General features: G+C 47.8%; 1 protein-coding gene across 3 annotated transcripts in view; it reads right to left on the bottom strand.

The window, feature by feature from the left end:
• The window catches only part of NTRK3 (neurotrophic receptor tyrosine kinase 3), a 216,594-nt gene that overhangs the window by 143,941 nt on the left and 46,466 nt on the right, over positions 1–26,187 (bottom strand). For all 3 annotated transcript variants that reach the window (XM_033070941.1, XM_033070943.1, XM_033070944.1), the window contains exons 4-11: positions 20,076–20,144; positions 12,772–12,929; positions 10,395–10,537; positions 9,679–9,820; positions 7,395–7,691; positions 4,018–4,041; positions 3,170–3,240; positions 1,359–1,461 (exon numbers count right to left, since the gene is read on the bottom strand). In XM_033070941.1, coding sequence (XP_032926832.1) covers positions 1,359–1,461; positions 3,170–3,240; positions 4,018–4,041; positions 7,395–7,691; positions 9,679–9,820; positions 10,395–10,537; positions 12,772–12,929; positions 20,076–20,144 — 1,007 coding nt within the window. The remainder of the gene's footprint in view (positions 1–1,358; positions 1,462–3,169; positions 3,241–4,017; positions 4,042–7,394; positions 7,692–9,678; positions 9,821–10,394; positions 10,538–12,771; positions 12,930–20,075; positions 20,145–26,187) is intronic.

Here is a 26,187-nt window from a genome sequence, read left to right as displayed (position 1 = left end):
ACATGCCCAAGCACTTCCAAAGTGTTCTGACAAATCCCTCCAGAAAGCACATATCATCCCAGTTATCATCCCAGTTTTACAGATGGGGAAATTAGAGCAGAGACAGAGGTTAAGACAGCTAATTGCCTATGGCCACTAAGTGAGTCAGTAGAAGAGCTGGGAATCGATCCCAGGAACCATGTCTTCCATTCCTCTACTCCACCCACCAGTCAGTACACTCCACCAGATGGTTCTTATCATTGGACATATGGACTAAATATTCCTAAGTTGGTGTAGAAGATTCACTATTTAATTAAATGTCCTGTCTCCTATCTCCATAGGTTGCATAGGAGAAACTCCAGCCAGAATCCCATCTGGACCCACTCAGGAAATGTCTACGTGAAGAAAACAAAGCCCTAGGCAAGTGCAGAGAACATTCCCAAACCTGTCAACCTGCCCTGCAGCACAGACCACAGCAAGGCCAGGAAGCAGGCTGTGACTCGGGAGCCTTGGGAGAAGCTCGTGCTTGTCAAAGCCTGGCTTCAAACAGTGCATACATGAGCCTCCAGTTAGGCTGGGAACTACTTTGTTATGTGAAGGCTCTTCCTTCAGCCTTCACCGGGCACCACCAACGCTGCCCAGCTGGAGGTACCAGCAGAGTCACAGCAAGCAGATGGCACAGAATTACCTACTTCTGGCATTGGCTGTGTCACATCACAGAGCTGGTGTTGGTGGGACAGAGACCAGCTCTGCCTGGCAAACATCAAAGGCCTTTTCATTTCAACAGTCACTATCAGTGACACTTGAAATAAATTTCTGAAGTCATTATGCATGATACAGAGGAGAAAACCTTTCATCAGAGAATCATCAGAAAGAGACCTTCCACACCACTGCCTTCTCATTATGGACATAAAGTGACAGCAGCATCTTGCTCTCCTCTCACAGACAGGCACAGAGTGGCTGCACCTGCCTTCCCAACAGAACTCAAACCAATTTCACATTTTTCTGTGCCCCCTGCTCTGCAGCCCGTGCAGGGGAAGCCCATGCACCTCCAAGTCCATAAAGCAGATTTCACCAAAACCATGCTGCCTGAACACACTGCAGGACTGGAGGGAGCAGGCTCAAAGCTCTCATGGACAACCTGTAGATGCAGTTATGTACTCAAAAAGAGCACAAATCCACACTGCTGCCCACAGAAGCTCCCACAGGTGAGAACCACCAGCCCACTTGTTTCCATTACTCAACAAACAGAAGAGCAGTGCAGTCCCTTGAGAAGGCTTTGCCCTGGAGGAATAAAGCCACACCACCTTTCCACGTGTGCTACAAGAGCTGGGCAATCCTGGAAGGTGCCTCCTGCTCGGGGAGGTGGCTGCACCTACCTTTCATCCCAAACTTGGAGCGCCGGCCGTACTTGTTGATCATAATAAAGAGGACGACCAAGAGGACACAAGCAAAAGCTGCCAGCCCAACCGCTATGGAAACCTGGAAGGAAAAAGCCTTAGAGTCAACACAGAGGAGTTTAGGAGTCTAAATCAGAAAGGCAGCACCTCCTTGCCCAGGTAACCTTTCTATAGGCTCACAGCATCTGCTGCAGCCCTGTGGATATCAGCTTTGGAGGAAAAGACAAGCTAAAGCAGCAGGGCCAGGCACAGCTTGGAGGCATTACAGGCTTTTTGCAGGACTGGGAGGTCTGGGATCTTCCCATCGGTGATGCTGTTCTGGCACTGGTTTTCCCCAGCCTCTCACTCCATGTATGTGCAGGGAATACAGACTCTGCTCCCCTGGCTGGGCTCTCCCTTCACTGCATCAATCCCAAACCCCCATTTCTGACATCACAACACCAGAGCTGTTCAAAGTTCAGCTGAGAACACAATTCTGCCTCCATCCTAACATCCCCCAGGACAGAGGGAAAATAACACAACACAAAGCAAGAACAGAAGAAATTAACTTGAACTGAGGAGTTTTTCCCTGTAAAACATCTGAGTTTTTCAAAAGCCCCTAACAGTTTTCTATTTATTGTAATTTTACCAGTAAATATTTATACTACAACAATGCCCAAGTCCTTCACTGGAGCTGTGGTTCCACTGTGGCAGTGTAGAAGCAGGGAAAGAAAACCTCCTTGCCCTAAAGGGTTTACAATCCCAGGCTTATTTTAATATTTATGAATATTTATTCCTTCAAGTCTTTGCTCAAAATACTTTTATTGCATTGATGTAAACAACAATTTCTCTGGCATGTGTCCAATTGTTCTCTGCTAGGTCTTGTGATGCATTTAGACTTTGCTTCCTTTTACAAAACTGTATTCTGCTATAATAGGAAATACATCACTTAATCAAAAAGAAGTAATTTCATTTTGCAATCCTTTTCCATGTTCTTGGTATATTTGTTATGATATTTTAAAATTTTTATTTTACCAGACTCTATTTTCATTCCCAGCATTTTTTCTATGTTTTATATTTAATAATCAATGCACATTATTACTCCAGCCTCACTGGTCAGAGCTTCCACTTTAGTTAAATGAGGTTTTCTGTTAGATGAGGACTGAAAACAGGGTGGATTGAGTTTTGCTTATTCTGTTGACACCTCAGATTTCAGTATCTTAAAACTTTCACAAAATTAGAGCAATTGTGTAACATGCTAATTTTTTTCTTCTAATACTTATACACACTTTTTTTTTTTTCTGCCAGGATTCTGCAGAAGAAAGACAATGTTGAGATCTGATAAGCCCTAGACTTACTTTCCTTTTTTATTTTAGGCATGTCCTGCACAGCAGGAGAGAGGGCAAACAGACATTGACAGAATTGAACCAAACCAAGCCCAGATCCTTCACCAGGCTAAGATTAACAGATCAATAACAGTCCAAAACACACAATTGCCTGTTTGTTTGTTCTCTGGGTGCTACTTTTTTAGAGTGAGAATTCCTGACCCTGTCAGCAGAGACTTCACAGGATGCCTTATTTTCAAAGAGCTCCCTGGTTCCACACTGCAGACCCAAGAGGATCAGATGGTTTGTGTCAGTATTTTACCTGTCTGACACAAGCCACAAAATCCTTCTGATTGCTGCCTTGAGCCACAAAGCAAGAGATTTTCCTTGCAAACACCTCAGAACAGCAGAGAAATACAAATACTGACTCGTCAACAACAAGGAATGAATGCAAAGCAGCTCTGTAGAGAAGAGACCAGGACTCACCCCAAAAGTGTCCTCCTCTGGTTTGTGGGTCACAGTGATCGGTGGGGTGGGACTCACTTCATAATCACCGACTGAAACCAAAACACCAAAGACAGAAAATTCAGAGTGGCTCCCATGGGACTCCCAAGGCACCAGCATATTCCAACAGCAGTGCCTGGCCTAAAGAAATTCAGTTCACCCCTAAAAGAGGCTGCAGCTTTCTGTTTCAGAAGGCACAAATCAACCACCAGAGTCCCATGTGCACATCAGCAGAGAAAACACAGACCAGCAGTATGCTGATGTTGTTCCAGCCTCACAAATGAGAAATATTTGGGTGCCCTGGAATAGGCTCCCAGCACCTTGAGCCCTCTTCCTACTTTTCAGAAATCTACGGCGCTAAGTGGGGTTAAAACACAACTGACTCCAGCAAAGTTTGATCTGAAAAAACAGTACATTGAATGCTTTTTGTGTTTTGGGGGGGTGGAGGGAAGAATCTGTTGAAGAAACATGAGAGAATTGCGCCCTGCTTCCCACCCCAGCCCACACCAGACAGATGTTATTGTTGGGGAGAGCCCAGCCTACATGAAATTAAGATCCCTTTTGCTACACCATAACCAACCATCATTTCCTTTACCGGACCTTCTTTGGGAAGCCACTAGAGGCAGAGGAACATCTCCTGGTCCCATGAGATCACTGAGCTGATCACAAGCTCCCCAACAATCCTGTTCATGCACAGGGAAGCCAGGGCTGTGTGCAGCCTCCACCAGCCTGCTTCTGGCTTCCTCACTTTTGCTTTGTGAATCACGGAGGGGAAGGGGAAACGACAGAAACAAACCAGCCACAGTATTCAAAGGCAAGGAGACACTTACTTGAGACAAAGTTGTCCGTACTTTCTGTGGAAAGGACAAAGAGAGAAGCAACACAGTTAGCAGCACAGCAAAGGGAGGGGTTGTCCTTCCCCACCCATCTCAGACACAATCCACCACCCCAAAGAGCCCAGGAAACCAACTTTTCATATTTTTCCTTCTTGGGCAACTGTTCCTGGAAATTGCAGCAGGACATGCTGGAGCTCAGGAAGGAGAACCTTGGGCTGAAAGAGGAGGGGAGGGCTTTATTGTGAGGCCAAAATAAAGAATAAGTAGCACTTTTGAATGATTGGTGAACAACCCTGCTTTCAGCAGGTGAGCAAAGCTCAACAGACACACAGGGCTCTGCAGGATGGAGGTGGAAGGGAGAGAAACAGATTTTGCCTTGCATTGCATGGATAAAATCCTTCAAGGATGAGGACCAGCTCCCATGGAGGAGAGCCCAGCTTGGGGCTGGGAGTCAGAGGAGACCTCCTGTGATCTGCTTTCCATGAGTCTCTCAGAACAGCTGACAGCTCCTGAGCTGGACACGGAGGCTGGGCTGTCCAAGAGCTGCCTCTTGCCTCAGACAAGCACAGCAGGCTGTGAGCTGAGCCTGCTGACTGCTCCAGTCTATTCAGCAAAGCTCCTTCAGCTCCAGAGGTGGCTGAGGCCCCAGACAGTGAGCTCCAAAGCCCTCGGTGACACTCAGTTTACACAGAGTGAGAATCGCGTCAGCTTCCAATTCACTCGCCTGTGTAAGAAACTGAGCCCGATATTAACTGGAGTTTACACAGCTTTGCTGGCAGAGGGCTCCTGGAAGGATGCTGGAACACTCACATTGGAGCATGGGTGAGGTTTGGGAGGGGAGTGTAAAACAAACCCCAGGTGACAAACACAGCTTTCCAAACCAGGGGAAAAAATCTGAATAAATATTTTGTTTTAAGTCAAGTAACTTTCCTTGGCTTTTTCTAGCAAGGGGAGGAGGGAGAAAATAAAATATTTTATTTGGAGACTTTTTCTTCTCTATTAAAGCAGAGTCTAGTCATAAAATTCTTGCTGCTTCTACATTTTCCCCTTTCCATTTTTCTCTGCTGGACTAAGCAAATTCAACAGAAATTCACAAAAAGTGTTTTTTCCATTAAATCCTATTTTTCCAAGCATAAAACAGAGCCAAGAAATTTCAGCCAACTTGAGTTCTGTGAGAAGTTCCCAAAGAACTGAACGCTCATCATGGGTACATTAACCTTTGTGGATTAAATAAAGAGTTGGTAGTCTGTGGCAGAGATACCAATGACAACGTGCAATGGGATTTTTACAGGAAATGACACAAATCTGTCCTGGGAGCCACTGCCCTGCAGCATCAGAGAGAAGGCAGACATAGCATGGAGCTTACATGTCCCAGGTCCCAGCTTCTGACAGCACCTTGCTCCTCTCAGCCTGGAAAGCAGAGTGATGAGAGCTTTTTGACCAGGGAGTTCTGAAATACATGGTCATAGGTTCTTTCCTATGCTGGCAGAAAGTCTTCCAGGCACTGTGCTTTCATTAATTAATTAAGACTAATAATCTCACCCTGGGTAGTGACAGCAAAGCTCTTGCACCTGTGAATTGCTGTAAGCAACAAGGGACTTGAGTGAGCCAGGCTGGGGAACCTTCAATGTGTGGCATTTTCTGAAGGAATCTACCTTCAAATGGGAAATTATAAACGTCAGCTGCAGTGAATGCATGTGTCAGCTGTGCTAGTGGACGAAGCAACAAGCTTCAAGGAAAGTAAATTACATCCTGCATTGGGCTGACAGGGTCTGCCAGGGTGAGCAATGGCTGGGGAGTTTGGATCAGAAGAAATAAAGGAAATGGGTCAGCTCCTGCTGAGAGATGGCTCAGGGTCAGTAAGCACCCACACCAACAGCACACTCAGTGTGGCTGGAGCTGCATTCACAAGGGCAATATTTTACATGTATTCACAGAATCCCATTCTGCCAGAGCCTCCAACACAAGATGCTCTGCAAACACCAATGTGCTTTCCCACACCACGGCGTGGCTCAGATCCCTTTCCAAAATCAGCTCTCCAGAGCAGCAGATCTGCCTCCCTCTCCTGCAGGTCCAGCACCTCCTTAGGAGCTGCCCCCATTTCACAGATGGGGAAATTGAGTCACAAAGGTGGGACCTGACAGAGCTGAGACTGCAAACCTGTGCAGCTCTCCTCACCCACCTACATTTGATAAGCTCTTCTGCCCTGACAGAGGGAAACATAAATAGGTCAGATAGTCAAACAGGGCAGCATCCTTGAAGTCCAAATACAAATTTTCCACTCCCATCCATATCAGCTCATTTGTTCAATTGTCAGATCTTCAAGGCAGAGATTTGGGTTTGCATTTATGATATTTGACCTGCGGGAAAACTCTGTGTACATATATGGTGTGATATAAATAATAAATGAGAGTACCGTTGGTATTTTGCTATATTTAGCAAACGCCCTATTTTGCTGGATTTTCTTGGGCTGCAGGGGCCAATTTAGAGCTGCCACTTTCTCATGGCATCATTCCTGAAGGCAGCACAGATCTTAACTCCATGATGGCCAGCGTGGTGCTGCACTGTCAGGGAGCAGACCAAGATGCTCCCTTGGAGCAGACAGGCCACCACAAAAGTCTCTACAGCACTTCCCAGAGATGGATCTTCATGTCCTCAAATGCTTTTTTTTTTTTGCACTTAAGCTGTGAATCACCAGGGAGTACAACAGGGAATTCCAAGCAATCAGTTAAGAAATCCCGACAAACTGATGCAAAGTGACTAATTGAGCTGTCGCATTTTTTGTAGCCCTGTCATCCTGGAATTGCACATATTGCATTCGGAAAGAAAACAATCCTGACACCACTGCATCCAGCTTTAATCACTTCACAAATGTAAGCTAGAAGTAAAAAAAACTAAAGGGACAGGCTGCATCACTTCAAAGGCTTTTCCCTTCTATAGCTTATGACTACCACACAGCAGAACACTTTCTCTAGAAAAAATTCAGCAATGTCTTTGAGGCACCCAAAAGGAGATCCAAAATAATATCCTATTCCCATTGAAATTACTAAAGATCTTTAAAATAAATAAATATTTTATTTTATTAATAAATTAAAAATAATAATACTGCAGAATGTGCTACAAAATAAAATTATCTAAAGCAGTTAGTGCCTCTCCCAGCATTAAATAATTAATAGGACACCAAAGTACACTTGTGTAGGAAAATCATACTGGTCAGAAGAGGCTGCCAGGGGTCACCTCTTCCAACCTGATGTTCAGACAAAGCCAGCTTGGGTTGTCAAGGCCTTGTTGAGGTGCAAGGATTGCTGGCAAAGCCATGGTAAGACCTTTGGATTTCAAGGAGCCCTGATGAGGTAAACTGAATATCCTACCTGGAAAAGGCTTTTCAAGGAAGTGTCCTTTGATGGTTTGGTTGGCTGAGCCCAGCTGGTTGGTGGCCACGATGGTGTAGTTGCCGTTGTTGTAGTGAGTGGGTTTGTTGAAGAGCAGGCAGCCCTCAGACACTTCCCCTTGCTGGTAGAACTCCATGCGGATGATCTCCGTCTCCCGCAGCACCTGGCCGTTGTGCAGCCAGTGCAGGGTGGGAGCTGGGTTCCCGTGCACTGCAAATGCAATGCAGTGGTCCATGTGCAGCACCGGCTCCTCCAGAGTAAGGATGCGAGGGGGATCTAGCAGAGAGAAACATGGCAGGCTCACAGCAACCTCCACCCACCGCCACCACTCTGTGCACCACGGAAACTAAGAGCACTGAAAACCTCCAAAGTCACCTGTTCCTTCTACTCCCCCCATGGATGGCTGTAAAGAAGCAGTGCTGTCACAAGAACCACTCCACCCTCCCTAGAAGGAGGGTCTGAGCCATGGCCAGGCCTCTCAGCCTTCCAAACAGGGGTATAAATTAAAGACAGGGATGGAAATTTCACCAGCCCAGAGACAATTAAGCTTGAACTGTCCTGTCCACACATCTACTGCTGCTCTCCTTCCCCCAGGGGATGCCAGGGAGACTGCCTGTCCCCATTAAGGAGGACATGGTGACGTAGCACTGTTGCATTACACATGTGCAAGGTGCCCGTGGGAGCTCTCAGTCACACTGAGCAATCCTGGATTGCACAGCTGTGGAAGCAAACATCCCTCAGAGACTGTCTGTCCTTGGGGGCTTTGGCTGCCTGAGTATCCCAGAGGAGTTCTCACTCGCCGAACAGCCTCCAGGGGTGTTTTAATTAAAGGGAGTAGAGTGGGAGAGGGATAAGAAAAGCAGAAACTCCACCTGCAATTTATTGCATATGCATTGCCTTCCCCTTGAGACACACCAAGAATTCAAATGTTGCTCTGCTATAGCTTCTGAAACCCCATTTACAACGCCTACACCTCAGGTCCCAAACCCCAAGGCTGGCAAGGTCTGAACTAGAAGAACAAGTTTTGTGCAAAGATGCATGACAAAGATGTACATCTCCCCTAAAATTCTCCTTTTCCTGCTCCCATCCAGCTGCAAAGACAATCCATTCGGCATCCACGAGGAAGAAGACCAACATACCAAATTTGACCCATCTTTGTGAAAAATGACAGTGAATTTTTAAGTCAGTGAAGGTGACAGAAGAGAAGAAGGTGCAGAGCTGGTTGGAGCTCAGCAAAATTCTCCCACCAGCGCCCATCCACCCTGAACCACAGAGTCGTGTCCCAGCCACCCTCTCTCTTCGCGAGCCCAGATCCGCATGTGGTTTGTTCACATCCTCCTGGCAAGGGGGATTCAAAACAGGCAGCCACCTACACTCACAAACCCAGACCTTTGCAGTGTGAAATTACAGCCTGAGCGATGGCTCTGTGCAACAAGAGCAAGGGTAGCAGAAACTGTCAGCAGCTTAGAGGATTTCATGGGTGAAAATAGGCATGGGCATAGCGCTGTTTAAGGTGTGGAGGAGCAGATGCTAAAACACCTTGCAAAAAATTCCCTGGTCTGGTCTGCTGACCAGTCAGCTCTGAGATTGGCTGAACTTTATACCTCCATCCTTCAAGTCATCAACAGCACTTATTGGAAGGAAGATGAAAGAAGTAAAGCATCACACAGCATGCATGGGTTTACCAAGAGTAGCCAGAACCTCACAAGGTTCTCTGTTCTACATGGCAAGGTTGGGAGTGTAGATTTTCAAACTACAGAGTAATGGCAAATATTACAGACACAGCAAAATACAGCAAATCTCAGCTCCTTGAGACCACAAAGCTGTGTAAACTTCCTTTTAAGGTCAGGGTTTTGTTATATTAGAAAGCACAAAGAAAGTTGAGCTACTAGCAGATAAAAGTGAACAGTTCAAATTTGACATGTGCACATTTATATGACATTTGCAGTTTGTAGGATCTGACCTGAGAGGAAGCATTAACATCCCTGAAATTAGTGGCAAATTTTAAACTATCTTTAGCAAGGGTGCTGCCATTGAACTCCTCACATAGCATCAGGACAAGAAACTTAGTATTAAGAGATTTTTAGTGCTTCATGCTTTTCCTTTAGACTATTGAATCTTCCAAGACACAGGCAGGAAACGCCCATTACCACCACTATGGCACTGCTGTTCCTTCCCTACTCTTGTGCTCATTTCTGGATTAATAGAAGCATCAGAAAAGCAGAATTTCTAAATTTGAAAAGGTCTCTCCACTGGTACTTACAGTAGACAGTGAGCAGCACACTGGCATTGCTCATCCCCACCACGTTCTCAGCAATGCAGGTGAGCAGGAATCCATTGTCCTCGCTGGTGACGTTCACCAAGGTCAAATTGATGGCATGAACATTGGTCCAGTTGAGGTTGGTCTAAAAATCCCAGAGAGAAACACAGACAGAAATCGGTATCTGGTGGCTCCTTTCCTCCCCTCTACCACCCCCAGGAAAGGAGGATCAGAGTTTCTGAGTGAGGAGGTCTCCAAAATCCAAAGACAGCTGGGATCTGGTGAAGGGAGGCATCTCCTCCCCTGATCAAACCAACCACATCTTGTAAGAGGAAATACTGGGAAGGGGAGAGCCATGGCATTGTAGCACTGATAAGCATGGCTGGCCTCTGGAAAATCTTACTTAGCTATTGCAAACAGGTAGCTTCACTGGAGTTCCATCAGAGGACACAAGTTAATTCAATCAGGGAGCACTGAGCTCTGAAGCTCTCTCATCTTCACTTTCTGGCCATACAGAGGAAAGGTTTTGCTCCCTTCTGGGAGTCCCCATCTTGTCATGTGGGTAGAGCATGGCTTCAGCTTTCCCTTGGACACAATTTCTGTTTTCTCACACCATCCACCTGACCCTCTGCCCTCATGCACAGACCTGGGAAACCCTGGCAGCTGCTTTGCTCTTGCCACACTGGGCACAGGCAGCCCTGAGGTGTTACATCCCCTACCTGGTGGGTATTGATGGAGTGGAGCTCGGCCACTGTCCAGTCCACGTCCGGCAGCGGCGATCCTGAGCCATTGCAGGTGATGACAGCGTTCTCCCCTTCCCGCACCGTCAGGTTCACGTGGCTCACACTGATCTCAGGAAGGTCTAGAGGAGCCAAAAAAACCACTCAGGTGTGGGGCAGAATTTTCTACAGCCAGCCACAGGAAGTGTGTGGACTCAGATCCCACCAAGCTGTTTTCCAAATCAGCCTCCAGCACCTCAAGATGAGTAGCATGAGGCAACAGAATGGCCTTGCCCTACCAAGAAAAGGAGGGGTGCTGGAGGGGGAAATGTAGACACTGGAGATGTGCCAGCTGAGCAGACCCTCTCTTCAGCTTTGAATCCAAAAGTTGCTGCCCAGTTCTGGCCACTCTTCCTCTCACACAATCCCCATACCCATCTCTGTACTCCCACAGAAGCTGCTCATGAGAGCAGTCAGCTGGGATGAGAAAACTGTGTGTACTGGGAGAGGATCCAAGGCACCTCCACCCCCAGGGACAAGGCACAGAGTGCTCCAGGTGAAGAAAGTGTTCCTCTAATTTATAACAATCAAGAGAAGATGACCAAGGATGTGTCCTCATAGTAACTGCAGCTCTCCTAATAGAAGGTGCCCTTGTTCCTCCTTGGTGGTAGCAGAGGGATTCACTGATTTATGGTGGCTCTGATTTACACCTGTTCCTTACTCCATGCCACAGGCACCAAGTATCCTTGCAATGTGAAACAAGACTGGGCTGGTTGCAAGAAAGCCAAACAGTCTTGAAGTTGTAGGTTTTCAGAAGCAGTTGAGTAAGCAGAGCAGAGAGAGCTCACCAGTGGTCCCATGGTAGGGCAGCAGAACCCATCATGCCAAGGCAAAGTCATGGATGGGGACACACACCCTTCCATGGGTGACACCAGGAAGGAAGGAGCATTGTACTGGCTGGGGGGATGCCAGAAGAGAGCAAGGAGCAGACAAGACCTGACAAAGCTGCCTAGGTGGCAGTAATAGTGGAGAGGGAGATGGGAAGGATGTGTAAGGTGTTCTCCAGGCTGAGCTAGTATCAAACATGGCCACACCAAGCCATGCCTGCCCTCAGCACCAAGGGACAAGGATAAATGTGCTGTCCTTACAACATTGCTGGAATCTTAATGCTGGAACAGAAAGACTCCTCTGGAGGGAAGCAGACCACTCCCTGCCTTTCTGGGAGTTTGCATGGAGGTGCTTACCCTGCACACCAGCACATTTTTGCTCCCAAATCAGCACCCTACTGTCCCCTGCAGTCTTATGCCACCCCTGACAGAGCCATCCCTCCTCCTGTCCCTGATCCCTAAGGATTTTTTTGTTGTTGTTGTTTAATCCTTGCAGCTTATTCATCCCATGTGGGGCGGAAATTGCAGCACTCTCAAATCTTTTTAGTTCATCCACATGAAGGCACACTTTGGACAATTTCCAGAGCTTAAAGGGACAGTGTGAACTTAGGAAAAAAAAAACCAACAAAACCAACAAAACAACAAAAAAAACAAGTTATGCAAATCCAAACGTGCATGCTGTTTGTCTAATACTGTCTACAAGCAACAAGCCCAAATCCCTAGTACAGAGGATGACTACAAAAAAAAAAATCTGGTTTTCTTCCCTTTTTCAACCTGTGAATTTGACATCTGCTTGTGTACAGACAGTTTAATTGCTCTGTGGAAGGTACATCTCTTTTTCCTTTCTCTGCAAGGGCTGCTTTCCAGTAATAGCAATAGCAGAGCAAAACCTGACACCAAACAGGCAGCTGATGTGTGAACAAGGTGAAGGAAAAGGGATAACTATTGAACATGCTTCATGTTGCTCCTGGGGCTGCTGGACTCTTTTAAATACCAGCAGGAAGTAGAAAGAGATATAAAGTCACTCCTGGCTCTTCCCTACAGATAAGGGATTTCAATTGAAAAATAAAACAAAAGAAAATGAATAGAGACATATATTTCCTAAGAGTAATTACAAAAGATTCGGTGCAGTGTATTTTAAGAATATGCTGCTTCTAGGATTCGTTAGGCACAGGAAGATCGACATGAAACAGCTCTTTTCAAGACATCACACAGGCTCAGTACAGACACTGTGTCAAGCAGCAGCGTTGCAGTGAAGAAAATGCCCCAGATCACCCAATATCTTTCATATGCACATTAATAGCAGCCTCACATTTACCCAGATATTCTATTTTTAACCTACAAACTATCCCAAGCAGCTTCAACCTTCTTGTTCTCAGCCACATGGTGGGATCCTCCTACATCAGGCTCCAGAAATAGCAGAACCTGAGGAGCTGGATTGGGCAGGGATCCCTCCTGGCCTCCCTCGTGTCCAGCCCAGGGATGCTTACCACACTGGGTGATGTTCATCTCCTTCAAAGTGATGATGGCTGCATCCATGGTCATGCAGTAGAGATCCTGGTACTGCAGGCTTGCCTCGCCCTTCTCCTGCCAGAGCTGGATCCAGCGGATGTCACAGCTGCAGTTAAAAAGGTTCCTCTCTAGTTTCCTGTGGGCAGAGAGAGGTGAGAAAGGATGGTGGGATGGGGAAGGATGAACAGAGCTGTCACCTGGCTCTGGAATTCCCAGGGAGGATAGCCATCATGCTTGTGTAAGAGCTAAAGTAGATTCTTCTCCACGTCATCCACCTGGGGTCTTCTAGCACTTATTATCCCTGTCTTTGCCACAGTCACACATCCACGTGTTCCCACAAGGTTTTACATTTCCTAGGGCAGCACACAGCTGCAGGCACCATCTCTCACCACAAGACCTGCACTACTGTGGCTTGATCCCATTGTCACCCAGACACCCAAAAGAGTCACCCCTCAGCAAAGGAGCAGACAGCTCTACTGCCCTAAAATATTGATTTACACCTTCAAATCCACTTCAGTGGTGGTCCTAGACTCTGCTGGGCAAAGCACAATTCAAGCCCCCACAAGCACTCAGAGAAGCTGGCAGCTCTTCTCCCAAGTCCTTTGTACAAACACAGGCTCCTGGTGACCCAGAACACAAGCTAATGTGCAGTGGAACATGCATTTTAATCAAATCAATCAGCACTGTGCTGAGACCCTCCTGACCTGGCCAGGAGAAATGGAGAAAAGCACTGCCTTTAATGTACTTCATTTAAACCACACTTACACATAGTTTATATACCAGGAATGTTTATTATAATTGATTTTCCAACCTATTAACCATTTCATTTGCATTTTTAAAGCTCTGCAGGTCTCTGTGGACATGCAAGAAGGGCAAGTCCCAGCAGGGAGAAGATCCCAATGCTCAGCCAGGACTGAGTTACCAAAGCTGGTTGCAATGATAATTTGAGCAAAAACTAGGAGATACAGCCTGAACAAACAAAATATCTCCTCACACAATTGTATAGCAAAGAAAGTTGGGATCAGCAGAGCCAGCAGTGCCAAAGATGAGCTCAGTCACCCCAAAGCAGAAGGGCATCTCCAAAGGTCAAGCCATTGTTTCACGTGATATCTGGATCCCCCATCATACAGGGGAAAGCTTTTTTCCTGCTCTGTTCCACATGTTACTGAAAAATTCATGCTTGCTTTTACAAAATTAATTTCACTGACTAACAGGATTTGGAAACAACCTTCCAAACATCTGCAGCTGCTGTTTTGTCAATACAGTGCTGCAAAGGGAAGGACTGAAGGGGTCAGCTGAAGGGTTGCATCCAGGGTTGCTAAACCTGAACCCTAATGATGCCATTTTGCATTTTCAAATACATCAAGATGTCATCTGACCTTTTTTTTTAGAGCACACACTGAGTTAAGCTTCACTCTGTGGCTTTTCATTAGTTCATTTCTTTCCCACCAAAAGCACATAAACCTCTGTGACACAGGTACAAGGCTCAGACAAGCAACTCAAAGGCCAAAGCACTAAATTTAACAGACCAGAGCAGATTAGTGCAGTGATTTGGTGGGATTTGAGTGATGAGACATTCCCTGCATGCTCTGACAGGGACTGCCAGGGCTTTGCACAGCCTTTACATCCTCTTCTACACAACCATGAATCTCCTTCCTAGGAGCCCCCCAGAATCACTGACACCAACAGGACATGGTAAGGGATGGCAGATGGGTAAGGGATGGCATATCAGGTAACTGAGGATGTACCCTGGGACCTGGCAGGGAGCTGGGGGAGCTCAGATGCAATGGGGGAGAAATTCTGCTCCACTGCAAATATCCCCACAAAACGAGGCTGCTGGGAGAGCTGCTGTCCTAGCACTTTAGGGCAGCTCTGTAAGTAATAGACAGCAGCCTTCCCTGCCCATTGCTAATTCATGAAGGGCCATGAATAATACAGGAGCCACAGGCTTCAGGGCAGAACGTGCCCACAACCTGCCCCAACACCAGCGATGTAACTTGCTCTAATCAAGACCCCCAGAGGAGTTTTTGCACAAATTAACTCCCATCATGGGCTGGATGTGCTGAGTGCCAGGGGCAGCTGGCACAGCTCTGTGGGTAGAAGGGGCACATGTGTGCACCCATTGTCCCTAACATGCATTGCTAAAGCATTCCCAACATGCAGAAAATACTCTTTCCTCCTTGCCTGCCTTGCCATGCCAGCCAGCTCTCCTTAGAGGAGCATTGGGAATTCCACACACACACTGTTCTAGACCTGCCCAAAAACCTGGGCTTCCAATTCTCTCCTCGTTCCCCTTCCCTTGCAGAAACCATTAGGAGATGCAGCTGCTTCCAAAGTCTTCCTCTCACTTTTCTGTAACACACCTCCAGTACCTCAAACCCTCTGCCTGTGCACATGGATGCACCTTCTCTTCCTGCAGGAAGAACACCTTGGGGACCACAGGGTGTCCTTTGGACAAAGCACACTGTTGGACCAGAGGACACTGCCATGTGCTTCAGACCATGGGTGCAGCAGCACCCCAGTGAGAACTAAGGCAAGAGGCTCGTTGTGGGATACATCCAGCACAACTTATTCCTGGAATGAGCAAACCAACCCAAAGGGCATTTTTTGCATGCAGGCTGCAATTGTTGCCAAAGCATTGCTTGGCTGCAGGCGCTCAGGAGCTGTGCACACACCCACACCTTCTTCAGCCCTCCTTAAAAGTGAAAACGCCTGTGAGAAACAGCAAATGTCACAGCTGCAAGGGAGATGGGCTCTCTGCACCAGCAGAGCTGCTCTGGCACTCAAGGAGTTCATCCAAAAAGGGACTGAACCTGCCCTAGCACCATAAGTAGGGAGTGATAGTAGGGTGCACTCAGAGCACAGCCCCTTCCCTAAAACAGGCCCACTATGTTTGGGAAGGAGGAAAACTGGGGCAATCATGCCATGAGCTGTCATTTGATGGAACAATGGCCCATCAGAACTGAAACCCTAGAGCCATGCAGGCATCAAGTCAACTCTTCAACAAATGTGGTGCTGCTGGTGCCTGGTTGAGCCCAGCTTTGCTCCCTGCAGAGAGCTGTACCCACTATCTCCCAAAACTGCCTGGACAGCCTTCACCAGGGTGGACCAGTGTGGGAGATAGATGCCATCAACACTCCAGTGTGTTCTGGAACAGACAGGGACTTCACACACCCAAGCAGTTTTTTCCAGACTAGGCAGCTAAATGAGACACATGCCCTGTCCCATACCTCCCCACTCATCAGCTAAAGCAAAGCTGTCTGCAGCTAAAACCTCTCCGAGGGCAGCAGAGATCCTTGCCACACTTCTCCTGTCTGTTTCAATTCACATAAAATTCCTGCCAAGGCTTCATACTCTTACAATTAAAATGCTTTTCCTACCTTGGGACTGAGGCCACTTCCCTAAGCTTGGGAAGCATAGAGCTCTCAGCAGAGAGAGAACAAAATCTAATTTTTGTAATTCCCATTAATTTCCCAGAACCAGGGTTTCTCTTGGTGGCGCAACCAAAACTGTTATTTCTGAATCCCTGCCAGAAGGGGCTGGGATAGAGAGGGAAGGACTGGGGCAGGGAGTGGTGTGTGCTGACAGCTGGCTCAGCTAATGCAGAGAGCAGGCAAGTACCCACTGCCACAGCTCTATTAGCAGGACTGCTGGTGGTGATAAGGTTCAAAGCTGGAGGCACAGACCATGTCAAGTTGGACTCATAACATTAACAGAGATGCTGCTGTGCCCCATCCCCACCAAAGCCTCTTGCTGTAGCACTGCAGAAATGTACTGCAGGGCAACTTGGCAGGGACTGCTGCTATTAGAAATGCTGATGGGTCGGGCAGAGCAGCAAGATGCTCAGGACTACAAGGTTTTATACAACCAAAGTTGTAATTGGATCCAGAGTCTTAGGTCTTTCCGGGAAGGAATTTCTTGAAATGTCAGCTCTAAGCTCTCAGAGGACATGACAAAGGAAGCCAAGGACATGACAGAGGAAACCAGCTGTGACTTCTGGATAAGAAAGGCTCTAAGTCCAATGTTTATGAGCTGTTGGATGTGTCAGATGCTTCCCTGCACACACTCAGCTTCAGACTTAGGAGAGTTTGCTCATTAGCCCGAGCCCTGCTGGTCAAGGTCAGCCCATGCCATGGGAATTAGGGCTGGAGTTACTGGAAACCATTCCAAGCCTTGTTTCTGGCCAGAATGAGCAAGAGATAATATTCTCTGGAAGTGTGCCTCATTTTTGCCATCCTTCCTTCAGTGAGTCAGCAGGGGAAAATCTCAGCTCTGTTGAACAAGAAATTCTTCTTTAAAGCAAAACCACATTCATGAGGCTGTGATTCCTTGGATGCAGCCGAGCAGCAATTTCAAGCCCTAATTTGCCATCCACCTGCCCAGTACTCCTCTGATCTTTACTCCTCGTTGTTCACTGCGAGTGGCTTTGTCAGGTCCCGTGTTCCCTGGCAGTCTCCATGTCACACTCAGTTGTAGTTGCTCTCCTCCCAACGCTCTCCTGGAGACAATCCTCCCACTGCTTCCCTCACCACGTGCTCCTCTGCTCCTCGTTGTAAGTCACGGTTTTGGCTTGCATGACTTTCCTTCCTCTGGATCCATGATTTCCTGATAGCACAGGAGCACTGCAATTCAGGGTGAGGCATCTCTGGTGAGCCTTTGCAGCCACTTGTTCCACCAACCCTCCAACATGTAACCCTCTGGAGAAGAGGGCACTCTTGCCAGGTTCTCTGTGTCCCTGCAGTCTTCTGCCTCTCCAGTGCTGTGCACAAATGCTGCTGCTCAGCCTGTCTTCCTCAGGCTAGCTGTCTCTGCATTGGCCTCTGCTGCTCACCACCTTCTCCCTTTCCAGAGAGTTTTGGCTCAAATTCAAGTCCTTGGATGATGTCAATCTGCAACTCCCTTTCTAGCTTTCACCAGTGTTTCACACTCCCTTTATGTGGGCCACGTATTCCATCTCCTTCCCAGGTTCTGGAAGCCTCCTTGGAGCTCAGTGTGCCAAAAAACTGTCTCTTACTCACCCATCCTCTGCATTTCTAAAAAAAACATAAATACAGTATTTCCCACTTTTGTAGATCCATTAGTAATTTCTCCCCATCTTGGAGATCTGCTCTTCCTCACCAACAAGTCCCATCCTTCTAGCAGTCAGATCCACAACCATCTCACAGTAGGTAACAGTCTTTACCTTAATTCCCAACATCTTTATGTGAATTATTATTCAGAGTCCATAGCTCAGGCTACACCTCTGTGCTGCCTTCCTGCCAACAGTTCCAAGGTTCAGCATGGCCCCAGGAAGGATTCTGCAGACACATCCCCCTGCCCCTTAAAAACTGACATCCCAGTGGATATCAGATAAAATATCCCTCTCCTGTCATGTTTGGGGAGCAGCATCAGTTTATTCTGGTAATCTTCATCCTAGCTGTGCTTATGTGGATGAAGAGTCCTTAGTTACAAGGAACTCAGAGGGGAACATTTGTCAGGAAGCACCTAAGGAAATTCTTTAGGAAAAATGAACTTGACCAGGCTCTTACTCCAGCCCAGTCAAGAGCAAGGCAGCCCCTGTGGGCAGGCACATTTGTAGGTCTAAATAGCTCACTGGAGCTGGTGCCAGAGGTTGCCCAGACCCCTTTCTCAGCCTGGAGCAGGAGAGGTTCAGCTGAGGCTCCTGCCCCACACAATGCCAAGGCTCCCCAGGGAACACCATGGACACCACACACCACATCAGTACTGCTTTCCCACCCCACCATGGCTTCCTACCAACCAGCCCTGTGATCTCCCACATTCCCTTGGTTCATTGGGGTTTGGTATCTCCAAGAAAACTGCTCTGAGCACAGCTCCAACTGGAGCCAAGTAATTCAGCTCCTTCCCACTCGCCACGCTGCAGAGTGCTGGCCCCAGGTGACTCTGCTGACACCATCCAAAGCCACCCCAAGCACACCAGCTCCCTGCCAGGATCATCATATCAGGACAACACAGATGTGTTCATCAGGTGAAGTAGCCTCTGCTGCTCAAAAGCAGCTTCTCAATTCCCTTTGTGCTTGGTATTGGTCTTTTGAGCCCGGCTGGAGCTGGCAGACCTGGGACGTGCCTGAAGAAACAAAATATGACCAAATGAAGCAAAAGCACATAAAAACAAGCCCCTTTGGAAGTATTTCCAATAATCTGCAGGCTCACCATTACCCCAGGCCCTGCAAGTGCCTCCAGCTCAGGACTGCAGTCCCATTTGCTCCTCCACTCTTGGGTCTCTCTTGGGTAACAACCATCAATCTGAGTTTTGCCAGACAGTGCAATGACAATAAGTAAAGGTCTAAGAATACAAATGACTCATGCTATTAAACTTGAAACCCAAGCCAGGCTTGAAAAAATATTTGGAGCTGTAATCAGCAAGGAGACAAATTCTGAATTCAGCATTTTAACTCTGCAAGCCAAATTTCCCCATTAGAAGGGCGTTTCTCCATTTTCTAATATCACTATTAGTATTTTTCATTTAACAATTTGACAGAAATAAAATACACTGCAGTAACACTGGTGATAACACACTTACTCCCACTTGAAAGACTGTCTTTATTCTTTCATAAGTCACTTCTGGCTTACAGCTCTATTGATCATTGGTGAGGATGAATGGAGCTTCCCAGGATCCTCTGGGACAAATCCTACATATATATTTTTTCATACCCACCAAACAACTATTTCTAAAATTCAACAAAACTGGTCATCAGGGCAACGTTCCATTGATTTCGTGTCCACTTATTCTTCAAGCACGATGCTGAATGCTCTATCAATAATTCAACAGGCTGAAGGCCACCAGTGCCCCAGGAGACACAACTATCTCATGGTCTCCCACATCAGAGCTGGGAGGTGTCTCCATTGCTAGAGAAAAAGGGAATCACGGGCCTAAAAAGCAAGGGTGTCTTGTAAAGCATGTGCACCAGCTAAAAAAGCAGTTAGCCTTACCCTGCAACAGATGAGAGCAAGTGTTTGAAGAGATTCACTCAAAATCTGGCCTAGTAAGTATTTCTAATGTGCTCCCAGAGTTAGTCAACCATTCACTACTCCAAGCATGACTTGTTCATCATCCCGACATTAATTAGCTAGCTGCTGTGAAGTTAAAAGAGAAGCAGTTCTGCTCTGGTGCTCCCATACCCAGGAAAGCCTCCCAAGGATGTTGCTGCCCACTGGAATTTTAGGTAATTATTTGCTGGCTTCAAAATAGCTCTATTTGGAAATTGTTCCTCCTCTCAGCCTCCTGTCTTTTCCCAAGAGATACCCCCAGGGTGGGACTTACAGTTCAAAGAGTCGCAGTGTCTGGAAGAGTTGCCATGACAGAGTGGTGAGCCGGTTCCCGGAGAGGTCTCTGAAAATTAAGGGGGAAAAAAAAAAAAAGTAGTCACTGTAAATAATTCTTCCTGCACATGGCCCTACCACCTCCACAGAGCTCATCGTCCTCCTCAATAGGGAGGCTGTCAAGCAGTTTAGAACTCAAATTCAGATTTCATAATGAGAGATTTTAATGAGGACAAACCCAAATGAAAGTTCCTCTTTTTTTTTTTTTTTAAAGGGGAAAAAATGATTTATATCCTGCTGCAATGTTACAGGGAAAAAATCCAATGTCTGATTCTTACCCATGAATCTGGAGCTCAACCAACCATAAGCAAAAAGAACAAGTCTAATTTCAGAACTTGAACGAAAAATTAAGTACAAACCTCACGTTAAAAATAGTAACAGCCAGGTTCAAATGACAGCACGATGATTACCCAAGGTGTTATCATATGATCTGCAGTAGCTGTGCGTTCCAGGTGTCCCAGAATGGCTGTGTGCTGCTTGCACCCAGGGGTACCACTGCTACAGCAGCCAACAGCTCCCCATCCCTCTCTCCATCTGCCCAAACTTGCAAAAACATAAATCTCATCTACCTGGGAGAGCTTTGCAACCCAGCAGACATCTTCTCTTTAGCTGAAAGCCAGAGAGGATGAAAGAATGTGAAAGGAACTGAATTAATAAAAACAAGAGGAAGAAATGTGTTTGGAGCAGGGTGAGCAGAAGGAGAACAGCCCCCGGTTTCTAATAGCACAAAAAGATGGTAATGAAACACGTCCTGTTGTGGCCAGCCTTCCCAGGGACACCTGGCCAGCCTGAGAGCCACCAATCCAGTGCCCAGCCCATGGGGTGAGTGAGCAGAGGAACAGGAGATCTCAAGCTCTGGGAGAGCCCCAAATGCCCAATCTCTTTGCTGGCCTCCAGAGCACACAGGAGGTGCTGCCTCACATCCTTCACCAAATCCATCCCTGCTGTGAGCACAGGCAGGCAGGGCAGCCCCTCTGCCTCAGCCTGGGCCACATGAGGAGCCAGAGGTGTGAATCACCCGAGGGTCATTCAGCTCTGGGCTGGCCAAATAGCAGGTATGACCCAAGGCAGTCCAGCTGTGCAGGGCTCAGCCCTCAAACCCTGCTTGATTTGCAAAAAAGTGCTAAAACCAAGAGAGCAAAGCCCTGAATGGCTCCTGCTGGCACAGGTCTGCTGCACGAGGATTTGGGATGACAGATTCATTTCCTCCCTTACACTGAGTTCCAGCAAGGGGAAAGCAATTCTGGTCCTGTCCCACCTGTAATTAGGAGTGGGGAAGCTGCTCACACAGCAAAGCATTGTCCCAAAGGCTCCCCACGAGCCTGGCAGAAGAACAAGCCCAAACACAATGAATGGCACAGTGCTGCCTTTTTAAATTCTGGCTCTGCTTCACATCAGACTATCCTGCTGTGGGAACCACGGCAAACCACAGGTACCTCATTTCACATGACTATGATCCCACCATTCCCACGTCTGTAGACAAACTGCTTCCAGCCTCTGAAAAAGGTGGCAAAAATGGCAGGGAAAGCCAAGCAGGGGGGAAGAAAAATATTACAAGACTCCTTCCTTTATCCATCCCAGAGCACTGAGCACCTGGAAATTTTGCAAAGACAGAAGAACAGTGGGAGGGAAAGGAGCAACTCACTGTTACTGAAAAGTGAGACAGTAAACTCCCTCCCCCAGCCCAGGGAGAAGAAGGAAGCGTAAAGGGGATGCATGAGAGACAGCAAGATGTGGGAGAGAGGCAGAAATGCAGAGGAGGGAGTGAATCTCACTGGAATGTCCTTTCTCAAAGGTCATGTTTTGCTACATTAGGCAGAAATGTCAAGAGAAAATTGGATTCTGAAAGAGAAGAGAAAAAACAACAGGCTTTCCACGCAAATAAGGGAATCAAAAATAGCATGATCGTGTTATTACAATTTAGGACACAGAGAGATGGAGAAAGGATACATCCTCACTAATGCAAGGGGCTTTGCCAGGCAGATGTGCTCCGCTTCTCATCTCCCACAGTGCCTGGAAACCAACTCCTACCTCCTCCTCCCTCCCCCAGACAATAACCCACGGCAAGCATCAGGGACAGAGGAGATGGGTCTTCCCTTGCACACATCTGGCAGGAGACTGTTCTCAAAGGGCAAAGCCAGTGTTTGATCTGACCTGACCATCAACTTCTGCAGGGCTGGTCAGGGGGACACACACCCACGGCTCCGTTTCACATCAGCCTGGACACACACAGGGAGGAGGAACGTGTCTGTCACTGGAAACAGACACCTTGGGTACTTCAAAACGTCACAAAGGTCCTTCCTCAGGCTCAGAGACAGACCTCAGCACAGAGACCGAAAGGAGCTGCACACAAACACACATTAAAAATACACCATTTCGGTCACAAAAACCCCAAAGGTCAGAGATGCCAGCACTGGGATTCCACACACTAAAGGGTTCAGCTCCTGACTTGTGCTGCAGCAGACAGAGCTCCTCCAGAGAAACTTCACTGCACAGCAGTGACTTCTCCCCAGAACAGATCCATCCCACACACTGGATGGGACAGGTTTCCTGGGGAAGGATAATGTGATTCTGTAGTTAGAGATGGAATCAGAGTACATGCACACAAGGAGATTAAATCATGGCTCCAGAGGTGAGGCTCTGAGCTCCAGCACTTCATAGCTCCTGTTTGGTGCTTGCAAGGTTCTCCCCAGTCACAAACCTCAGCTGCACACACCAAGTGTTCTGTACAGCATAAATGGGGAGGGTTGGGGAAAATCAAGGCACTCACATCCAGAGTTAGTCCTCTCACAGCTCCAAGGTCTCTCAAAGGCCCATTTTCTGCCTTCCTGCAGCATTTCCAAGTGTGTTGCCACCTCCAAATCCCCGTTCCTGGATGACAAGAACCCCCATTCTCCTGTGCTGGGGCTGGGCAGTGCCAGCTCTCTCCTTCTGACCCATTTCCTCCTCCCTCCTAGCTGAATCACACTACCCACTGCTCTCCAAACACTCCCAAATATTTCTCAGCCTCACTTTCCTTATCCATACCCAAATCTCCTATGATCTTCCCCACTTCTACACCCTCACAAACCAACACCAGTGTTCCAAGAAGAGCTGCTACTCCTCTCCCTTACTCATTCCAGAACATCCTTTGCAAAACTTCTCCCCTCTAACTGGACCAAGAGCCATTCTCTGCTGACCTAAGACATCCCTGAGCAAAACCAAGTATTCCAAACAAAATCTGCCCTTTGACAAGATTTCTATTCCTCCACAAAAGGAGGGTGCAAGTGTTCTGCAACAGCAGCATCACCAGCATTTTCTAACTGAGCAAAACAGCTTTTTCCCAACCTTCCTTCTAGCACTTCGAACATTTGAGAAAGCTCTTATGTGAAACTAGAAAGAAATAATAAAAAATAGAATCAGCCAGGAGCAGACACCCAACACAGAGAACTTCAGCCTGAGCAATTAAAATTTGGCAGAATTATAGGAAAGTGGAAGCAGTCCTTTAGCAGCGTGCCAGACAACCTTTATAACAGCCTATGCATCAGCTCCACCTGTAACAAAATACAGCACACCACACGTCAAGGAAATGCAGGCAGAGGGAAGCAAAATGCCTTCCCTGCATATTTCTCAGCAAAGAACAGGAGCCTGTCTCTCCCAGGACAGATCTGCCATCAGCACTCCTGGAACATATTCAAACTGCTTCTTTGTCATGGGACATTTTCTCCATCACTCACAAGATGCTCTTTTCCATGAAGACAGTCTCTAGAAGTGGTTGCCAGGTTGCTTTTTGCATCCAGAAGGAGCTGAGTAGGGAGAGAGGGTTGGAGAGAGCTCACCTGGATGAGGTCCAGGGCAGGGCCACCCAACCCACCCATGGCTCAGACTCAGCATCACCCCACAATGCTCCTGCTGCAGCAGCTGTGCTCCTGCTCTATCCCCACCAGCACCTCACTGCACACCTCAAGGGCAGGCTGTTACCTCTGGGTGACAGCTAAATGCCAGTTCTTGCTCCCTCCCTCCATTTCAGGAGGGGACACTCCATGTCCCACACACTCTCCCACAGCTCCCACAGGCGCTGTCAAGACCTTACTGGTGATTTGCAAGGAAAGGAGGTGACCTTTGCCATTTTGTCACAGCATGAGTGACAGATGGGGCCACGGGCTGCCCCATGGAGTCCTGAACAAGCTCCTGGAGTTAAAAAAGGGAGGGGTGAGGGTGGAACAAAGAGGAGTCCAGATCCATGTGGACCAGAACAAGTGGACGCTAATGCAAGAGGAGACGGCATTTTTTCTTTTCCCTTAATTACCCAGCAGCCAAAAGTGTTTCCACTATTAAAGCCATTTTTATTCAGCTAAATTAAGCCAGTTGCCTCATTAATGACACCAACAAGCAGGAGCCCCTGTAATTAAACTGTAAGTTATTTTATGCAGTTCAGCTCAACGCAATGGCAGAAACGCTGCTGCTGGGGAGGGACCCTGTGCACCTGTCCCTCCTCCACGCCGCTCCATCCTCCACTTGCCCTTGTTTCCAAGCTGACACATTTATTTCTGCATGGGAGAAGTTTTTCACACGTTTTAATAACATGGTGCCACTATGAAAATCCTGACTGGGAGGGATTAGCTTCCCAGAGCAGCTGGGGCTGAGGGAGCACGAGCGAGTGCCTGGCAGAAACGCGAGGAGAGATGCACATCCTCAGCTGCAGTCCCCGTGCTGGATATGCTGGTGGCACTGCATGTGACTCCATTGGTATTTGGGGACAACAGGTGCTTCCCATCATCTCCCAGCTCACTGCAGCCTTAGCTGGGTGCTGGTGGCCACGGGAAAGGAGAATGCCACAGCCTCACATGCTGCTGTAGGGGCAGCTCCGTTCAGGCTTCGCATCTGCAGCAAGTAAGCTGCTAAAGCTTTGGGTTTGAACCAGAGAAATGTTGGAAAGGCATTTTGTGGCTTGCTTATCCCTGCCAGATAACTCCAATGACCTCTAAAAGCACTGTTACACTCCCCATCACCCTCCCTGCCTTCCCTGTCCCCCTCCCTCCTCTTCCTGTTTAGTAAGCAGCTTTGCTCATTAAGGGAAAAAATGTACTGTCCTCCCTTAATGAATGTGCTAAAATTACCCCCACAATTCCCAGAAGCTGTGGCAGGACAGGCCTCCCCACAAATCAGGCTCTGCAAATATTAGACTCGATTGGAATCTCCCATAGCTCAGCCCCAAGTCCCAGCAGGACACGGCTGAGACAGCCTGGAAAAGGACTGGGCACTGCCAAGTGTGTGCAAGCCTTGCATGCCCAGAGTGAGTGAGCAGAACAGCATGGGCATTAAACTGGTCAGCCTGAGATTTCATAGCTGCCAGGAGCTCTCCTGGGTTTGCTCCCTGTTCAAGGCTCAGCACCAGGACACATATATTGGTGCTGTGGAGGAGTGAGACAATTAACAGAGGTCTGGCACTGCCTACATCTCAGTTCTGCTCTTCAAGCAACACCCCAGCAACCCCCAGGGCTTTTCTGACCCCAAACACAGCAAAACCAAAAAGCCCCCAAGGTTTAATCTTCTTTTGTGTGCTTGGGCAGCAAAGCTATATCCTTGCTCCTGTCCACAGGTTCTGTCCTGTACTTGTAAGGCTCATGTCACACAGCATGTGCCATGACAATCATCTCATTCCCCACAAACTATTTCTTGTTCCAGGGCTAGAGTCAGAATCTGCAATAATTTCCCAAACTCAGAGGACCCTGCACCAGAGAGGGACCATCATGGGTGACACACAAGAAGAGACCCTGCCATTCCACATGCACACCACTGCTCCTGGAGGAAGGAACCACCAATCCTTCTGTATTTCTCAGCTGCAGGACCCTGATCTTCAAATTCACTCTGAAACAGGGCTGAGGGAGGCAGAAGGGGCTGCTCTCCTGCACTGTTCTTTAAACACAGCATTAAAAATCAAAAGCTGTAGAGCAAGTGGGAGGCATGGAGGCACTACACCTCCACCACAGGGCTCCCACAGGCAGTGCCAGCAGCACATCTGCCCCACACCCCTCCTCCCAGTGCCCCTGCAGTGCAGCACCATGTCCTGC

Source organism: Catharus ustulatus, chromosome 12 (assembly GCF_009819885.2).
Source record: "Catharus ustulatus isolate bCatUst1 chromosome 12, bCatUst1.pri.v2, whole genome shotgun sequence".
Lineage (NCBI taxonomy): Eukaryota > Metazoa > Chordata > Aves > Passeriformes > Turdidae > Catharus > Catharus ustulatus.
Note: the sequence above shows the minus strand (reverse complement) of the source record. Positions and strands in the feature narration are given on the sequence as shown.